The 19,122-nt window shown below is 35.4% G+C and overlaps 2 protein-coding genes across 2 annotated transcripts; both read left to right on the forward strand.

Annotated features, from left to right (window-relative positions):
• Nucleotides 1-1,610: 1,610 nt before the first annotated feature.
• On the forward strand, nucleotides 1,611-2,005 carry MS3_00011188 (uncharacterized protein; the record flags this gene model as incomplete). The annotated part of the gene is made up of 3 exons (XM_051219593.1): nucleotides 1,611-1,708; nucleotides 1,744-1,825; nucleotides 1,979-2,005. 3 exons carry the CDS (start codon nucleotides 1,611-1,613, stop codon nucleotides 2,003-2,005), a joined length of 207 nt encoding a protein of 68 aa, XP_051064461.1.
• A 124-nt stretch (nucleotides 2,006-2,129) lies between these two features.
• Nucleotides 2,130-17,824, forward strand: WC2_23 (blue light receptor; the record flags this gene model as incomplete). Its single annotated transcript, XM_051219592.1, has 3 exons — nucleotides 2,130-2,138; nucleotides 10,255-10,919; nucleotides 17,671-17,824. The coding sequence occupies 3 exons, from the start codon at nucleotides 2,130-2,132 to the stop codon at nucleotides 17,822-17,824; spliced, it is 828 nt and encodes a 275-aa protein (XP_051064462.1).
• Nucleotides 17,825-19,122: the final 1,298 nt, after the last annotated feature.

Raw genomic sequence — 19,122 nt, forward strand, 5'->3', positions numbered from 1 at the left:
CTAGTCGTCACTCTACATTTTAACTGTACTAAAGCGCACGATGAGCCTCTATTGCATCCGGTATGACAAGTAAAATAACCTATAAAGCACGAGCAATCGATATAAAGATAAAACAGATATTTTCGGGCATTGAACTTTATTGTTTGTCTTATACTTTGAAACTAATATAAAATCATTCTGGTTATTTATTTTAACATTCTATCTATTGGTTTGAGACTTTTTGAGATCAGATCCTCAGTGATCACTGTTCTTTAATATATCTGCAACCTTTTTATGACAGTTTGCTTAGTGATTAGTTACGTTTTACATACCGATCTAATATGCTTTGATTTCTTTCACTAGAAACAACCATAGTTTATCAATTGTTTATGTTTGCTTTTTTCTGCATCTCGCCTTTCTTTGATATTTCATTCCGGCATCTTTCTATAGGTATCCTTTAGGGACGGTTAGCATAAATGTATTAGATGATTTAGACGTCTTGCAGTTACCGCTAAGCTACAGGAGAATAAGAAGCGATTCAACAATGTCGTAAAACATTCTTTGTACTCCAAGCCGCCTTAATATGAACATATTAAAAGAACATCACCATCACGTTACTTAAGGCAGTCCTCGAAAGACTGAAAATCAAAGGGAAAACAGCCAGATATTCTTTCACTTCTTATTAAGGGTTCCCCACATTTAGAATGCCTCTCAGCAGAGGTGACCATAGCCCATTCATTAGGTAGCGTTAGGAGTAGACTAGCTACGTCTGATACATGTCTCGCAATTTACAACAGTTATCTTTACCGCATATTAGTAACTACTTTATATCACTTCTATTATCATTTCCATTTTCTCTCTTATTCTTTCAATTCCGACTTCCTACTCATTACCAACCAAATAACTAATTCGTAAAACAGTCGTCTTCTCTCGGCACTCCAATTATCACTATTATTTTCAAATTAAAACTAACTAACATCCTGCTCATTAATGTGGTGGCCGCTGATATCCGGAAACCCCATTGTTTTATGAAAAACGCACTCACCCAACTTCAAAATATGCAAATCAATAAACAACTAATACAATGACTAGAACTACTTCTGTCGAGTAACTAAACTACCATTCACTAGACATTATGGAATACCCGGAACTGCATCGCGGATACAAGAAGCGAGAAAAAAGAAACTAACCGCTTTATTGAAGCTCGTGATATAGATATTGGATAATGGATTTATAAATCACGCGTTTCTAATGTTGTCTAATATGTGAAACAGCTCTATTGCTTTCAACCAATTTAAAGTGTCATAACACAGCAGTGAAGAAATCAAATAGTCCATAAATGGTTTATAATCATGTTAAGAGTTGTCAGATTTTGCACTCCATCTTTGTAGTTTACTTAGCATGTCCTTCATCGATACTGTCACACTTGCATCCTATATAATACATGAAATGCGTCAGAATCTTGTACTCATATTATACGGCAGTAGGCGAGTAAACCATCGTGGCTCACGATGTTATTAATTCAGGGGTTCAAGAACAAATATCCTTTTCAATCGCTTTGTTAGAGTGAGCTACTCATACATGCGACCTTGCATGAGACGCTTAGAGCAATACAAAATCATGACGACGTAATGGAGTTTGGATCTGGCCTGGACAAGGTTTTGAAACAAGAAGTCACAGTCATTATTGGAGACAAAGTCAGAGAATTACATGCGCTTGAGCACAATCAGTTGTATTTATTGCTTACACAATCATATTATTAAGTTTTTCAAGGAATGTAACAGAAGCTGACTCGTTCAAAAGTTTAGCCAGTCTTTTGGATTTACTAGGTGAATGTTCAGCAAAAGTAAACACATTCTTAACTCATTTTGAAAGGCTCAAATGTTACCTGGACCTGTGACGTCCTATACGAAGTTCAGGGATTCGAACCAGACAATTTTTTTATTATCTGATATTCCTTCAAAAAAGTGCGTAAAATTTACTATCAATTTTCGTTTAGAATTTTAGGTTTCTTGAAAACAGGTAGGAAGCGTCTTTTTGTGCATGACAGAAGAGGCGTTTGTGTCGAATGCGTGCCTTTATGTGTTTTGGATTTCTACGTACATGAAGCACATCAGAGGAAAGGTTGTGGAAAAAAGTTATTTGACTTTATGCTTAAAGTAAGTGTTTCAGCGATGAGTTGTCACATTCCGCTTATGGTGTTATCTTGTTTTGGCGCAATCATGTTGACTGTACCAGTCATCAAGTATTTCCTTGTTCAAATTTCGCTCCTTTTTCTGTATTAGTTCTTCGTACTGAGCTCAAAGTTCTCTTCATCAAAGCAAAGAAATGGTACAACGGTTTGAAAGATGGACTTTTGATCAAGAAGTGATAGATTGTTACCCAGTTTTTCCACATCATAGGGATGTGTGATCCTATATAAATCAACACATATATGTTCGATTCGATTTACAATAAACTACCTATTCATATATGTATTATTGCTTAACAGTAATAGTGTTTTTTAAAGCTCCCTTATGAGCTTTGCTCGTAGTCCTTCATGAGTGTATTGGAAGCAAAGAACCATCAATTTCCACCTTATATGTAACGTTTAAATAGGTTAAATCATTTGGTAAAATTGCTAATCAACATCCATTGAGATGAACATAATGTTTGATATGAATTCATATGGATTTTTATTGTAATGTGCAAGGTTAGCATTGCTGGAATTATAATAGATCGATTTTACGGGTAGCCATCCAGTTTGGTTTTTGTAGTGTTGAAGAGGATTTCGAGCTCAGATAAATGCTTTTGGTGTTACTGAGATAGATTGTTCAACTTCGGAGCTTTCCCTTTCATTTTATTTCACGTCATCAGTTCTTACTTTATATAGAAGTAAGCTTATTATTCATAGTTAAATGTTTAGTGATTTCTTCCTGGTTGCTTCGTTTGTGATTCTTTATCCTAGTAGGTTTCGTTTTCTTCATTTTTACATATATTCTATGTAACTGTCTTATTTGCTTAACATTTGATTGTGCCATTGATTGGCCTCTTTTGTAATGATTGATAGATTGAGTCTCTTCATACATCTGTTAATTGATGATTGACCTGAATATTGTGTTTCCAGAACTTCCTTGATTTTATTGTAATTCTCTGAATCCAGAGTGTGATATTTTACAATGAGAGCTCGTGTCCATAGTTGTTTGTATGCTTGTGGAATCATTGTTAACATATTGTGTTTCACTGACAATTTCTGTTTGTTTATTTGTAAAGAAGCGGAACATCTACTTCATCTAACTCATTGTTTGTCACAGTCTATGAAATTCATTACTTAGTTGATATTGAATCTATCTCTCTTAGCTGTTATCTCTGAGCTGAATACAATGGAGCAATGTGATTGTGCTGAGTTGTGAAATCAACCAAATAAAGCGGTCATTCTGAGTACCTTGCATGTAAGAAATAAAGATAAAAAATTGTGCTATTCAGAACTTAGTATGCATCCCTCGCATAAACAATATCTATCAAGGAAGACCAGAGACTAGGGTTAAAATTTAGTTAAGTGAGTATCCCGTCCTTTGAGATTATTAAAGCTTGCCTTTCACACTAGAACATCTCTTATTACGACAGCCAGCCTTTAGTTCTAATCAATAAGATGATGTACGGCATCATATTAGTCCATGTTTTCCACTTAATCCACACTTTGAAAACTGCTGAAGGGAATGTTTTCACCTTGATTCTCGAATATGTTTAACACTATGTACATAACTCTTCCTTACAAGTCCTTCAAAGTGTCCTGAAAAGCTACAATTAAAGTTTTCAAATATTTGGGATTATATACTTGTGGATTTTTGAGGAACGTTTAATCGTAAAAACCAAAAGAAACATGGATACCTTTTCTTCTTACATACATCTTGAAAACGGGCATTTCACTTCTTTGAGTCAACACAACTTTCCTGTCAGATGACTGTACATCATGAAATAACTCCATCTTTGCTTAGTTATCTATTCAGTGTTCCGCTTTGCCCATTGTCCGCTTTAGCTCTTACTCTTAAGTTTTCTAAATAATTAGCTTTGACTGTGAACGTAAAGTTCATCCGACACATGTACATCTATTGTGTTTTAAATCATTTTAAGTGCTGTAAAAATTGTAATCACCTTGTATGAAGATAAAAACTATGACTTATCTTTGCTCCGTAAACCTTTTGTTATATCCCGATTAGAATAATGAATGATAACTTTTGAGAACGTTTTATGGACTAATGTGATACATATATTTTCATTGTGTAATTTTTTAACTAACTAAACTATGCATGCGCATGTGTCTCTTATTATAAGCTTTATTTTGACCGATAGACTATTATTATACTATTTATCATTCTTGAGTTCTGCTCAGTCTATTAATTAGAGTCCTCCATATTCATAGTCACATTTGGCCAATTCTTGTACAGATGTTGTTTTTATTTAATTGTGCAATGTGGTCTGTTTGACTGGTGTATATAAACTCAGTCTGTTTGAAATAAATGATTCATATCACAGAGGCTGAGATTCGTGTTCTAGACTCAACAGGCAGGAAGGCTAGACAAGAAGAGGGACTGATAAGGAATATAGACTGTTCGTACTTGTTTTATGCGTTATTTGTCCGGTCGATAGGTCATTGTTCTCTAATTGGCGGTATCATAACGTTATATATATTAATAAGGCACAAGTCGACAAGCTATTATAGTAACATTGTTAGTATTTTAAAATTAGGTAGGGTTTACGACTCCGTGTTATTGACTACATTTATTTATGAAATCATTCATGTAAACAAATTTTAAATGTTCTCAGTATTACACTACTTAAGGTCATAGATATTCAGCTAATGTGAATTAAATTTTGTTACTTCATAAATAAATGTAGTCGGCGAGACTATAATTTCTGGACGAACCAATCAGGTCTGAGATAACAGGTCTCGGATTTTGGCGCGAAATTCACTCATCCATCTGCCTAAATAGCATCTTGGCTTTATAAATGATGTCAGTTCGTGATGAAAAACCTAATTGTAATTCCTAACCCAAACTATCAACTGTAATTTATAATTCTAATTCCTCACACTAATTTATAGCCCTCATTTGATCCTAGTTATTAGGTAGACATTTTCGAGGTTAGTTTAGCGTCGCTTAAAGGTCGTCCATAAGTTGTAGTCTCACCGAATAACGTCAGAAAATTTATAAACACGCCTATCACTTACATATGCCTATACATATATTTAATTACATGGATGTGTAAATTAAAAACGTTTAATCTGTATACGATGTGATATTCTTATATTCTATAATCTCTCATGAATATCATGATCATTACTTTTCATTAACTTAAGAAAGTGTTATATCTTGTGACTTTGTACCCTATTAGTATATAACATAATGATACCGCCAATTAGAGAACAATGATCTATCAACCGCACCAATGACAAGTAAACCCGTACAAGAAGTCTATATTCCTTATCGGTCCCTCTTCTTGTCTAGCCTTCCTGCCTGTTGAGTCTAGAACACAAATCTCAGCCTCTGTGATATGAATCATTTATTTCAAACAGACTGAGTTTATATACACCAGTCAAACAGACCACAACGTGCCATAAAATAGGAAACAACATTTGTACAAGATCTAGCCAAAAGTGGTTGTGAATGTGGGGGACTGTAATTAATAGACTGAGCATAACTCAAAAATGGTAAATCGTATAATAACAGTCCACAGATCAAAATAAAGCTCATAATGACAGCAACACGGATATGAATAGTTTAGTTACTTGACAGTTATACAATAAAAATATATGCAGTATCGTATTAGTCCATAAATAGATCCCAAAATTTATAATTCATTATTCTCATCGGGGTATAACAGTTAATAGGCTAATTAGTGGGTTCGCGCTTATCTTTAATTTCAATCTCTAGAATAATATGTTACAACATTCTAAATCTATATTTGAGTTTATCTTAATCCCCATAATTTGTGTAAAATATATTGTATCTGAGATAATGTTAACCACCCACATACTAATACTATACTTGGGAATATAAAGAAGTTACTGATGTTTCTAAAAGGATTGTATATCATTTTGCTTATAAACATGAATTATTAAATATGCTAAATATAAACTAAATGATAAGTGTTTTTGCTAGCGAGTTAGTTTTCTGCGGGATGGGGTTGATAACCCCATGAACAACCCTCCTCCTTTATCCGGGCTCGGGACCGGCGGTAGCTCCCAGAGGGACTCCAGGCGGAGTTAAATGATAAGTGTACTTGATCAAATTACCTTATTCATAATCTTTTTTATACACAGGAAAACTTGTAAAAAGAAAAAAAACACAAGTAAAATTGTTGAACTGGGTTTAAACCTTATTGATTTATTGATCTGTTTAATATCATCTGATCTCAAGTGAACACTTCTCACAGGTACTTACTTACTTTTATGTCATTTATCTAAACACTTTAAATGAACAAACTAAATTACATTAAAGATAAACTAATACCAGCGACCATTTCAATATGAAGATTTATAATTGAAACATCTAGGTCATAGAATGTTACTTCAACAAAATCATTCTCTTGAAATATATACCTACTCTACCATCTCAGAATGTAGCCTCTATGTTTAAAAGTTTTAATAAAAGATTATTGTGATCTGTAATCGAGCGGTGGATAATCATGACTGATATTACTTTTATTAGTAGTTTGTGGTGGAGTACCTAACCTCGATGATTCTGATGATGGTATATGTATGTATATCCTGTTTCTTTTCGTATATAACACCTAGACTAACCTCATTATGTAAGGGTTGTATTTAAATACCAGATATAAAATGTTGTTGGACGATTAGATTTCATACATTGGTTACAAGCAGACAACAAAAAAAACTAGATCGCTTATAGCTATAAGTATGGTGAAGGTATGGTATGTGTTACTTATATTGACATAAGTAGTATATGATGTTAATCGTGGACAGAAGGTCTGGCAGCATAGAGACAAGAGGATCGAACAATAAAGAATGGGAACAGGATGTAATTTGTATGAAAATACAAGAACAATGGAGTCTGGGTCATTTTGAGACAATTGGTGGACATTTTGTAAATTAAGTATTTACTTTATGATTGTTAGATTTTATCAACAAGTCCTGTAATTTTGTGTTAAATACGTTCGAGTGTCCCCACCGGTGTTCTGTTCACTACAAAGGTGTACGAACGAAAGATGAAAGTTGATTACATTTGAATACTTACAATATAACCAAATAACATTAAAATTGTACATGCACAGTTCCTAAGAGTTTATAAGACGAATGTAAATTTAATAAGGTATTCATTGAATATTTTCATTTTGACGATTTTATATACTTAGACTATACAATCTAATATATCGTCAACCGTATTTACTCAAATGGGTAATCTTTAGTAGAATAGATTGGTGTTGAACATTTAAAAAGTTTTAAAATAATGTCTTGTTATGAATTGTTTATGAAACTCGGATATCTAAAGGAATGCAATGATCAGCTAGTGAGAAGTACTAAGATGAAGAGAATTGGTCCACTTGATAGCTATTGAGAACAGAATAGTTAAAAGCAAAGTTGGATGTTGGCTAGCAGTGGAATCCAGGACACGTAATATGTCAGCCGGATATATGTGCGTCCCAGAGTTGGTGTTCACTTCGGAACTCGAACCCGATACTGTCCTCTTTAGACGCTATCGCGTTACCCATATAGTTACTGAGCCCTGACAACCAGTAGCTTATGCAATAGGGTTAAGTTTTAATTCAATTTGTATTGTTTGTTTGAATCCTTCCATACATGTGTAGGACTGCGATTGTGACTCAAGGCAATCCGCACATGATGAACATATGCCAATAAGAGACTGATCAGTTTCAGTTCTAACACATCAATGGGGAGATTCAAACAAACAATGCAAAGAAGAATAGTTAAAAGTTATAATAATGGCTAATTATTAGTTGTGAAAATAAGTGTAGAAGAACTCATACGACGGACTACAGTGCAAAGTAGTGCATGGAGGACAGCTGACAGATGCATTCCAAGTAAGGACCGGAGTCAGACAAGGCTGTTTACTCTCTCCCTTCCTCTTTCTTCTGGTGGTCGACTGGATTATGAAGACCTCGACATCTGAAGGAAAACACGGAATACAATGGACAGCTCAGAACCAATTAGACGATCTGGACTTCGCAGATGACCTAGCCCTCCTATCACGTACACGTGAACAGATTCAGATAAAGACAGCCAATGTAGCAGCAGTCTCTGCATCAGTAGGCCTCAGCATACACAAAGGGAAAACCAAGGTCTTCAAAGCGGAGAACAGCAATCCAATCACCCTTGATGGCGAAACTCTGGAAGATGTAGAATCCTTCACATATCTGGGAAGCATCGTCGATAGACATGGAGGTTCAGATGCAGACGTAAAGGCGAGGATTGGCAAAGCAAGGGCCGCATTCCTACAATTGAAGAACATATGGAACTCAAAACAACTTTCAACCAATATCAAAGTGAGAATCTTCAATACCAACGTCAAGGCAATTCTACTGTATGGAGCTGAAACTTGGAGAACTACAACAACCACAATCAAGAAAGTACAAGTATTTATAAATAGCTGTCTACGCAAGATACTCAACATCCATTGGCCGGATACCATCAGCAATAGCCTTCTGTGGGAGAGAACAAACCAACTTCCAGCTGAAGAGGAAATTAGGAAAAGACGATGGAAATGGATAGGACATACATTACGCAAATCGTCAAACTGCATCACGAGGCAAGCTCTAACTTGGAATCCTGAAGGGAAGCGGAAAAGAGGAAGGCCAAAGAACACATTACGTCGGATAATAGAAGCAGATATGAAAAGGATGAATTACAACTGGAAGGAGCTGGAAAGGATTGCCCAGGACAGGGTTGGATGGAGAATGCTGGTGAGCGACCTATGCTCCTTCACGAGGAGTAACAGGTGTAAGTAAGTAAGTAAGTAAGTAGGAATAATAATTTAAAGAAACAAGAGATTAGAAAAGGGTGACAAGGAAGGTTCAGACCATAGAATAATGAGGAATAAAACATAATGTTTTGTGTACACGAAGGTTAAGCTTAAACAAGTGGATAGCAATGGCCTCTTCTATATGATTGATTTTGAAGAGTGATAAAAGTTGAAAAAATCATTAAATGTATGTAATGTGGTTTCAGTCATGTGATATATCCTAGTACAGGTTATTTTAAACAAATGATTGAATCAACGACAGTTCATCGTCACATTGAATTGAGTCATAGTGCAGTGTGTGCTACTGATGTCGTTAGATATAAGTAGCATGTATCATGAATGGGAAGTGAAATGCCTAGCAGCAGAAGGTTAAGGAGATCGAATGAAAGAGAAAGAGAACATAGAATGACTGATATGGAAACGAAAGAACAATGAAGTCTGATACGATTGTTTAATTTCTTGTAAATGAAGTATTTACTGTATGATTCTCAGATTTTACCAAGTTATTTTGTAATTTTGTAGTGTCTGTCTCTATTTCTTGGCGTACTGTGTTGTTTAGTTTTCCTCTTCTCCTTTAGCCTTGAGAATTCCAAGTAATACTTCCATTTCTTTGTATTGAGTTATAATATTTTGAATAAAACGTATAATTTGTTATTACACTCCCCTATCTGTTGTGATTTTAAGTCCAGCTTGTTATCACGTGATTTATTCGTCAATCGAAATACGACTTATTCAATCTTAGTAATGTGCTAAACCAATGTCGTTCGACTGGTATGAGCAGTCTGGTGTCCTTGTTGACTCATTGTTCTTCTAGCTCTTTCAGTTGGATCCAGAACATCAATACCAGCTTTCATTATACGAATCATTGATTTCAAACATACTTGATGTATATACCAACCAAACAGACCTCATCACACCATGAAATAGGAAATAAAATTCATACACACAATAAAGCCAAAATGTGGTTGTGAATGTGGGAGACTGTAATCATCAATAAACTGAACATAACTTCTTAAGAACAGTAAATCATATAATAATAATAATAATAATCTATAGGTTACAATGGAGCTTATAATAAGAGGAATATAGTTAGATATACATAATCTAGTTACTGAATAGTTATACAATAGGAATATATGCATAATATTAGTTCATTGATAGGTCTCAGGAGTTACTCGTCATTTAATCTTCGCTAGGATATAACACTATCAGAACCCTCCACCCCCGCTGTTTTTTTCTTCGCCTTTCCCCCATCCCTCTCTATTTCTCAAATGATTTTCCCATAATTTTTTTTCAGTATGAAAATATTAATCCTTCTTGTTTGGCTATTGATTTTCCTTCGAAAAAAATGTTACAATTTTTACATAAACATTATCAATTAAAAAATCCAATTTTTTCATCAAATAATTTTGTTCTTTATTCAAAATTTTTCGATCAAGTTTTTTATGATACATTAAACATTGAAAAACATTCTACTATTCCATGTGAATTATCATCTATTATTCAAATTTGGGATAAAGAAGGTTTAATTCATAAAAGAAAGATGAATCCTATTGTAAATCATTCTTATCATAAACCTAATAATAATAATAATAATAATAATAATAATAATAATAATAATAATAATAATAATAATAATCACTATGGCAACACAATAGCCATGGCTGAACAAGCAAAGTTAAATGATCAAACTCATATTCATAATAAAACATTAACTAATCAACAAGTGAATGAATTACATAGAACTATCAATGATCAAATACCTATACCTATGATAGATATGAAGTTATGTAATAATAATAATAATAATAATACATTAACAAGTGTTTATGATGTATCTAAAATAGATGATGGAAATGTTAAATTAAAACAGGATCTTAATAAGGTAAAACCTATGGATCAGCATCATAATGGAGTGAAGACATTTGAACTATTACATAATGTATATGATAATGTTAATAGGTAAGTATTATTTAGGAATTATATGTGTTGAATAATATCGGTGATGTCATAACTTGTGGTTTTGTGCCTTTGGTTCTTTGTTTTTCACTCCATCGCCAATTGTTATAACTTGTGCCCATTTCCCCTATCAATGTATAATGTAATGATACCGCCAATTAGAGAATTATCGACCGTACCAATGACGCATAAAACCCGTGAGAGCAATCTAGAGTCCTTATCGGTCCTGCTTCCTGCCTAGACCTGCCTGTTAAGTCCAGGACACCAATCTCGGCCTCTGAGATATGAATCATTTACTCTAAACATACTCGCTTTATATACCAACAAGACAGACCATATCGTACCATAAAATACGAAACAACATTTGTACAAGATTTAGCCAAATGTGGCTGTGAATGTGAGAGACTGTAACTAACAGACTGGGCATAACTCAAGAATGGTAAATCATATAGTAATAGTTCATAGGTCAAAATAAAGCTTATGTTAAGAGGAACACGAATATGAATAGTTTGGTTATTTAACAATCATACAGTAAAAATTTACCTATAGTATTAGTACAGAAATAGATTCCAACAGTGACCATTTATTATTCTCATCGGGATATAACAGGTGAGACTATAATTTATGGACAACCGTTGAGCGACGCTAGTGTCCACCGAATAACTAGGACCACATAAGGGTTATAAACCAGTAAGGGGAATTAAAATTATGATTTAAAGTTGATCGTAAGGGTTAGGTTTTAGATATGTGGTTAGCACCGCGAACTGACGTCAGCTAAAATGTCAAGACGCTACTTGAACGAATGGGTGAGTGAACTTCGCGCCAAAATCTAAGACATGTGATTGTAAATCTGATTAGTCCGTCCATATATCATAGTCTCGGCATAATATCTTATACTGAAACAAAAGAAAAAAATGTATGTTATGGCAGCTCATGTGCAACTGAGTTTGTTTACATTCAATTTGGTTAAACCCTTTTATTAACTTATTTAAAGGACAGAGTCATTTATACAATAACAACCTATATCAGTGTACCTTTATTATCATTGTTGCACTTGTATGAATATGCATACTTGAGCTTTGCTTACTGCCTACTCATATTTTCATTCTACTAGCCTTATTATTAGTCGCTTATTAATTGATTCGATGATCCATTCATTTCACTATGTATATATATGTGCATTTTAATCCTGTTAATTGACTCGGCGACTCGCTCGCTAGCTTTTCCGCATTACTTTTTCATGCTTGCTTAACGCACCTGTAAGTTTGGTTATTTGTGCGTGGTGCAATAATAAACTTAATCAATACTTCGTATTCGCCATCTGATTAATACACTGTTGGGTCGTTATTTAGGGATAGTTATCAGGATGAACTATATATGAAGTTTAAAGGCGCTATAGTGAATACCAACCACCACTTGTTCATTTAGTAATTATTGGAAAATCGACTTGTATTATTCGCTGTAGTTAAACGATGTGTGTAATGTCAGTTACTATATTAGGCCTATATGATTTGTTCTAGCTTCTGGACAGACTAATTCATTCATTCTTCTTGAGTTACATTTTGACGTTGTTATTTATTTACTTACTTACCAACCTTCACTGTTTTTATATGAGCGCATAAGTGTGTGCACTTCTTATCTCATTCATCATTTGTCTGTAACTTATTTTTGTGTGACTATAACGGTCTGATATGTGACAAAATCTCAGCACGAATACAGAAGGTTCGACTAGCTTTTGCCAACTTGCGTCATTTATGGCGTAGGCGAGATATTCGTCTACCGACTAAAGGACGGATTTACTGCGCAGTAGTTCGTTTCTTCCTACTTTATGGCAGTGTAACATGACCGGTAAGAGTAGAGGATATTTGTAGGTTACTAGTATTTGATCATAGGTGTCTTCGAAGCATTGCTCATACATCCTGGGAACACCGAGTAAGTAATACAGTTTTTAGGGAACTTGTACTAGGTAAGGATGGCAAATCAATTGATGAAGTAATGAAACTTCATCAGTTGAGATGACTTGAACATATGTTGCGCATGCCCAATCACCGACTGCGCCAACCACCATTGTGGATACTCACTGCTGAGGAGTTTCCATTCTAGGAAGAAATGGTTGTTTAGTGCTTCCAGATTTTCAATGATGATATAGTTTAGATGAACTCGTGAATTCAACTTTGATGCTCGTTTCAATGAAAAATATAAGTTAGACTAACTTTCATGATACATGAATATAAATAATTGAGATTATTCAGTATTTATCCATTGGGTTGAAGTAACTGTTAGGAGATCATAGATCAGAATGAATTAAGTTATTAATTATTTTGATGTGATGTTCTTGTGAACTCCGATGAACATTTTATCTATAAAGTGTACGTTCTTTACTGGCTAGACTGATTCCTTATCTTAATAGTTTGAGACTTGAACGAGAATATTAGAGGTATGTTCTTGAAGAGTAATTACAGGTATTTACTAATTGTGGTCATCTTTGTTGATATTCCAAATAGGATGAAGAAATTACAGGTTGTCGCAAAAACATTTATTTATTTATTTAAACACATAAATATTGGTACAAGGAGACGCCAGATAGATATGCGCCACATAATCATTCGATTTATGTGGGGTCTGGGATACCACCCGGGTGCCCAACCGAACTAGGTGGTTTCCTTAGAGGGCAAAATCCTGAGCCTTTGACCTAAAGGTCTAATTCACAAGGCAGTGGAACAACGTAAGGAGGTGCAGTTCCATGGTAGCCGGTGACTAATAATAGGTTCATCCACCATTTGTTTCCTTATGATTCTGGATCCCATGTACACCATTGGTTTGGAATGAGGGTTTCCCAACTTCCCTAGATGGATCCTCCATATCCACCAACCTGGTTAAAAAACTCGGACATTCGCTTTTCGTGCTATCAATTTCGTAAACAACATGTGTGGTGCGAGAAGGCAGTTAGTAAGACTTCCTTGGCAGTGGTTGTAAGCACGTGCTCATTTCGAGATAAAGAGTTGACTCTCCCTACTCTTATCTGTACTAGGTCATTTGGGGGCTTCTCAAAAACATGCGTCTTCATAATATTGCTTATGTATGTTGGGATTACCGAGTGAACAATAATGAGATCAGATGCATGATACTAGGTAAAGATGAAAATCTTGTTGGTGAGGTGGCGAATCTTTATCGAATAATGTGGCTAGAATATGTTATATGTATGTCCAGCTACTGCCTACTTCAACGCACGATGTTTACTAGTGTACGAGCAGATGTGAGCAATATTTCCAAGTCATCTGTGATTAAATACTTGTAGGTTACGAGTATCTCCTATTCTTAATGAACACGTTTCGCAGTCGTTAAGTAGAACAGAACGAACTATTGCGCAGTATAATCGTCCCTTAACTGATAGACGGATATCTCCATCTGGAGTTCACTGGTTATGAAACATATAAATACTAAAAAAGTATCATTTCTATCTTATCAACCAAATTTTCTGAAATGCTTTTATGTCTAAATATGTCTCAAGCAATAATAAAGGAAAAATTTCACATTGAAATAGTATATCATGTGGGGAATCATTAGTTTGCCACTATATTAGTGAATGAAACAAGTATATTTCTTAATTGTGTGTGATCAAAGTCACATGTACATGTTTGTCAGTTGACTATTGAAAATATTACTTATATTTCTTAATAGTTGAATTCTTGAGTCAGTGTAAGATGGACAACTATTGAAAACCTGAAAGAATTGGACTGCTGTTTCGTCCTAGTATGAGACTCCTCAACGGTGCGTCCACGGTCCTACACGCGGGGTTCGAGCACAGGACCTTCGGTTTCGCGCACGAACTCTTAACCTCTAGACCACCGAATCGGCATTCATCGATCCATGAATGGCTGTGCAAATATTCATCCGTTGTCTGAGGTAGATACCTGTCTCTACCCGATACGGATTGGACTCCACTGGTATGGTAGAACGCAAGCAGAAACTAAATGTAGTATATTAATTCAAGACTTGAAAATTTACTTCTTTTTTAAGGAAAGTTTAATGTAGTCAATACATAAAGTCTGATAATAAGAATGCAAAGTTTTGTATGTTCATAGTGTAAAGCAGTATGGATATACAATTAAGAATTGAAAATACATATCAGCTAGTATTTTAAATGGAATACTGATTTAAAAAACATTTCATTTCCGATTAATGATCATTAAGATTGGCTCTTCACCAGTATATATACTTCAAAAAGATAAGTTATTGCATCGAATTCTAAGAAATTGGTAGTTTACAACCGTCATATTATGTATTCAAAAATGATGAGATGTAGTTATCAATGGAATCAAGAATGCATGTTTCATCCCACTTAGCATTCATCAGCTGAATGCACTTGCTTTCCAGAGTTGACATTCATTCTGAAATTCAAACCTCATTGTCTTTCACTTCAAATAGTTAATACGTTTATCCACTTAACTACTGAGTCCCCATAGCTACCCACTTGTACAAGTATGTTATATTTGTGTACTGAAAATTATTAAAAAAGCTAATCTTGTCTAAGATACGATGATATAATATTATCTGATAATAATAAAGTGATCTTATTTTTTGAAGCGTTCGGAGTAAGAAAAGAAGTGAATTTCATTCATCTTTTAGTCATACCATTCTTTTTTCATTTGTTACCGTTGTTGCTACCTTGACGTGATGGTCGGTCTTGCTTATCGTGATGAACCAATCGAGCTATACTGGCTGGAACAATCGTTCCTCATGGTTACACCATGCCAGACAGGTCGGTTGAAGAACGATAAGACTAAAAGCAGAAAACCCATGGTCCGAAGGCGAAGTCGTACTGCTGACTATACAATGGTGTGACGGCAGTAAGGTGTTTTCTTCAGACAACCAGTGTAACAGCGATGCTACCTTCCCACAAGGAGGGGTGAGATTAGAATAGGTTGACCCTAAAGATGCACAAATCACCTTATTTTACGGATATTCATCTCCGGAGGTAAGGCACCGGCAATTACGGAGCTAACACAAAAAGGTTGTGTGACCCTTTGGTACCGCGGTCACGCTCTCAAGTCATTAAGACCATCTCTAACCCAATTTTCTTTTCAAGTACTTCCAGAAGAATCTTTCCACGGTGTGGGAAACCGGGAAGTGATAGCAGCCCACATACCTCTAACAGTATTCAAGACCACTGTTGTAATTTAAACTAATGAACTATGTTGACAGTTTTTAGTTTAATGTTTATGTAAATGAGATAGGATATGTTTCCATGAATTTGCAGAGCATCCTAGTTTCTCAGTATCCAATATGTGTGCAGTATTAAACATTTCCGCACACTTTTCTACTCATTTATAGTGGGTTAATGTTGCACATAAAAGCCGATTTCCATTAAAGATTTCATTTCAAGCTTTAACTTTCAATTTATCTGGGTTTTTTTCATCCAGTAAGTTGGAACGCCCTACAGTAGTGTGGTTATAGAAGATATATAGAGATAATTTTAGATGATTGAAATAAAATGTCACATGAAAACTGTTTGTTGTATATACATTTTGGGGATGCTAGATCTTCAGAACTCACTTGATAAACGTATTATTTTTGTAATTTTATTTCAGCAATTTGAATTTCTTGTTTTCTCACTAAAAGCGCCAATTCTCACCTTCATATCGTTTTTCCTAATTGTCAAGTCTTTAAATATCATTGGTTCGTTTTCTTTGTTTTGTGACATTTCTCAAGAACATTTTCATGCTGCATGTATATACTCTTGAGTTGGGTATGTTGTTGTGTTTCGTCCTTCTGTCTGTTTGTGGAATACATTTTCTCTCTTCTGACGTGAACTTCTCCTTCTAGTTAACGAGACTGAGGTGCATCAGAATAGTTAGCTTATCTGATCATTGTGTTGCTGAGTCTTCATTCCGTTCTCAAATTTAGGTGATCTCATAATCTCTTCAAATATTTAATGAGGGTGGTTAACCTTATACAGGATTTAATGATTATAACCTTACTAATATTTATTGTCTTCATTTCATTAGGAATTTATTTTCCAAGCTTTTTGTAGGCAATGATGGATAGTGGCTAACCGTGAAGTCCTTTTCAGGACTCGTCAGCTGGACGTACCTACATCTCAGAGTTGATGTTCACTCTGGGACTCGAACCCAGTACCATTCACTTCAAACGCCATCGCGTTATCCACTCAGCTACTGAGTCTTGATAGGCACTTGCTTGTGCAATGGGGTGAATTTAAATTCACTTGGTATTGTTTGGTTTGTATCTTCTCATTGAGGTTTAGGACAGCAACTGATCAGTCTGTTATTGGCATATGTGCATACTGTGGGAAGATACAGGTTAAACAATACCAAGTGAATTTATTTTCCAAGTTAATAAACATGATCATTTTCCTCTTTGATTATAAATCTTACTTAACAAATATCTTTTTGTATATTTTTATCCTATTTGAGAGATTACTGAATGTTTTACTACGTATTACTGAATAGGTTTCCATTGGCAATAGTAGGCTAACATTAAAACCATAAGTGAATAATACAGATTCCTAAGCTGAATTACGTCATGTATTAGATTCTTGAGAATGCAATCTCGCGAGGTAGGGTCGTGAATGCCAACTGCTGAGGAGTTACACATTAGGACGAAACGGCCTTCCAGTGCTTCCAGGTGTTTCATGTTGGTCTAGCTTTAATTGACTCATGGTTTCAACTATTAGAATTACTATAATATTCACAAAATCCCTCTCTAATTAAAATTTATATATATTTAATTTCAGATCTACAACACAAAAAAAATCGACTAGTTCCATTATGACCACCAATTCAGAAATGTTTAATTATCGTTCATTCGAATTAAAAAATCGTTCTAAACAAACTTACTCTTATATAAATGCTGTACGTAATCATAATTGTCATACAAGATTGTGGTAACTTGCTTGGTATGTTATTCATTCTTTGTTTTATCATGTGTAACTATTATATAATTTTTATGAAAGCATATGCTTATAATGACCTCCACCTGGAGTCCCTCCGGGGGCTACTGCTAGTCCCAAGCCCGGATAAAGGAGGAGGGTCGGGCATGTGGTTAGCGTCCCCATCCCGTAGAAACCTAACTCGCTAAAAAAACGCCAACCAGAAAAAAGTATTCAAACCTTCTAAACTCTGCCCTGGGAGTCAGATGGTCTTCTTTTAGAAGAACTATGACGCCTCATGATGAAAGCCGAGTTCCTTCGAAGTCACGAGGCGGATGCCCCTTCTGACAACCAGAGCAACCATTTATTTAGGTACATGGAATGTTCGTACAATGTGGGACACCGGGAGAGCCTTCCAGATTGCTGCAGAAGTGAGAAGATACAACCTAGAGGTGTTTGGGATCAGTGAAACACATTGGACGCAAGTTGGACAATAACGACTAACTTCAGGATAGCTCCTGTTATACTCCGGTCATGAAGAAGAAAATGCCCCACATACACAAGGAGTTGGATTGATCCTGTCCAAACAAGCACAAAATGCACTTATAGGATGGGCATTTCATGGACCAAGGATCATCAAAGCCTCCTTCAAAGCAAAGAAAGAGAGCATTTCAATGAACATCATCCAATGCTATGCGCCTACCAACGATTACAATGAAGACGCTAAAGATCAATTCTACAATAGGCTGCAGTCAATCATCGAGAAGTGCCCAACAAAGGACCTGACCATTCTGATGGGAGATTTCAATGCCAAGGTTGGAACGGACAACACTGGATATGAAGACATCATGGGACGAGACGGACTGGGAGAAAGGAACGAAAATGGCGAGAGATTCGCAAATCTATGTGTTTTCAATAAACTGGTCATAGGCGGCACCATATTCCCACATAAGCGCATACACAAAACCACATGGACTTCACCGGATCACACCACACAAAACCAAATCGACCATATTTGCATCAACAAAACGTTCAGGAGGACGATGGAAGACGTGAGAACCAAGAGAGGAGCTGATACAGCATCAGACCATCAATTACTGATCGCCAAGATGAAATTAAAACTCAAGAAACACTGGACAACGGGGCGGACAATATCACATAAGTTCAATACGGCCTTTCTTCAGGATACTAACAAACTCAACAAATTCAAGATAGCCCTCAGCAACAAGTTCCAGGCCTTTCATGATCTACTCAATGGAGAGGGAACTACTATGGAGAGCAACTGGAAGGGGATCAAAGAGGCAATCACTTCAACAT

This window comes from Schistosoma haematobium, chromosome 7 (assembly GCF_000699445.3).
Source record: "Schistosoma haematobium chromosome 7, whole genome shotgun sequence".
NCBI lineage: Eukaryota > Metazoa > Platyhelminthes > Trematoda > Strigeidida > Schistosomatidae > Schistosoma > Schistosoma haematobium.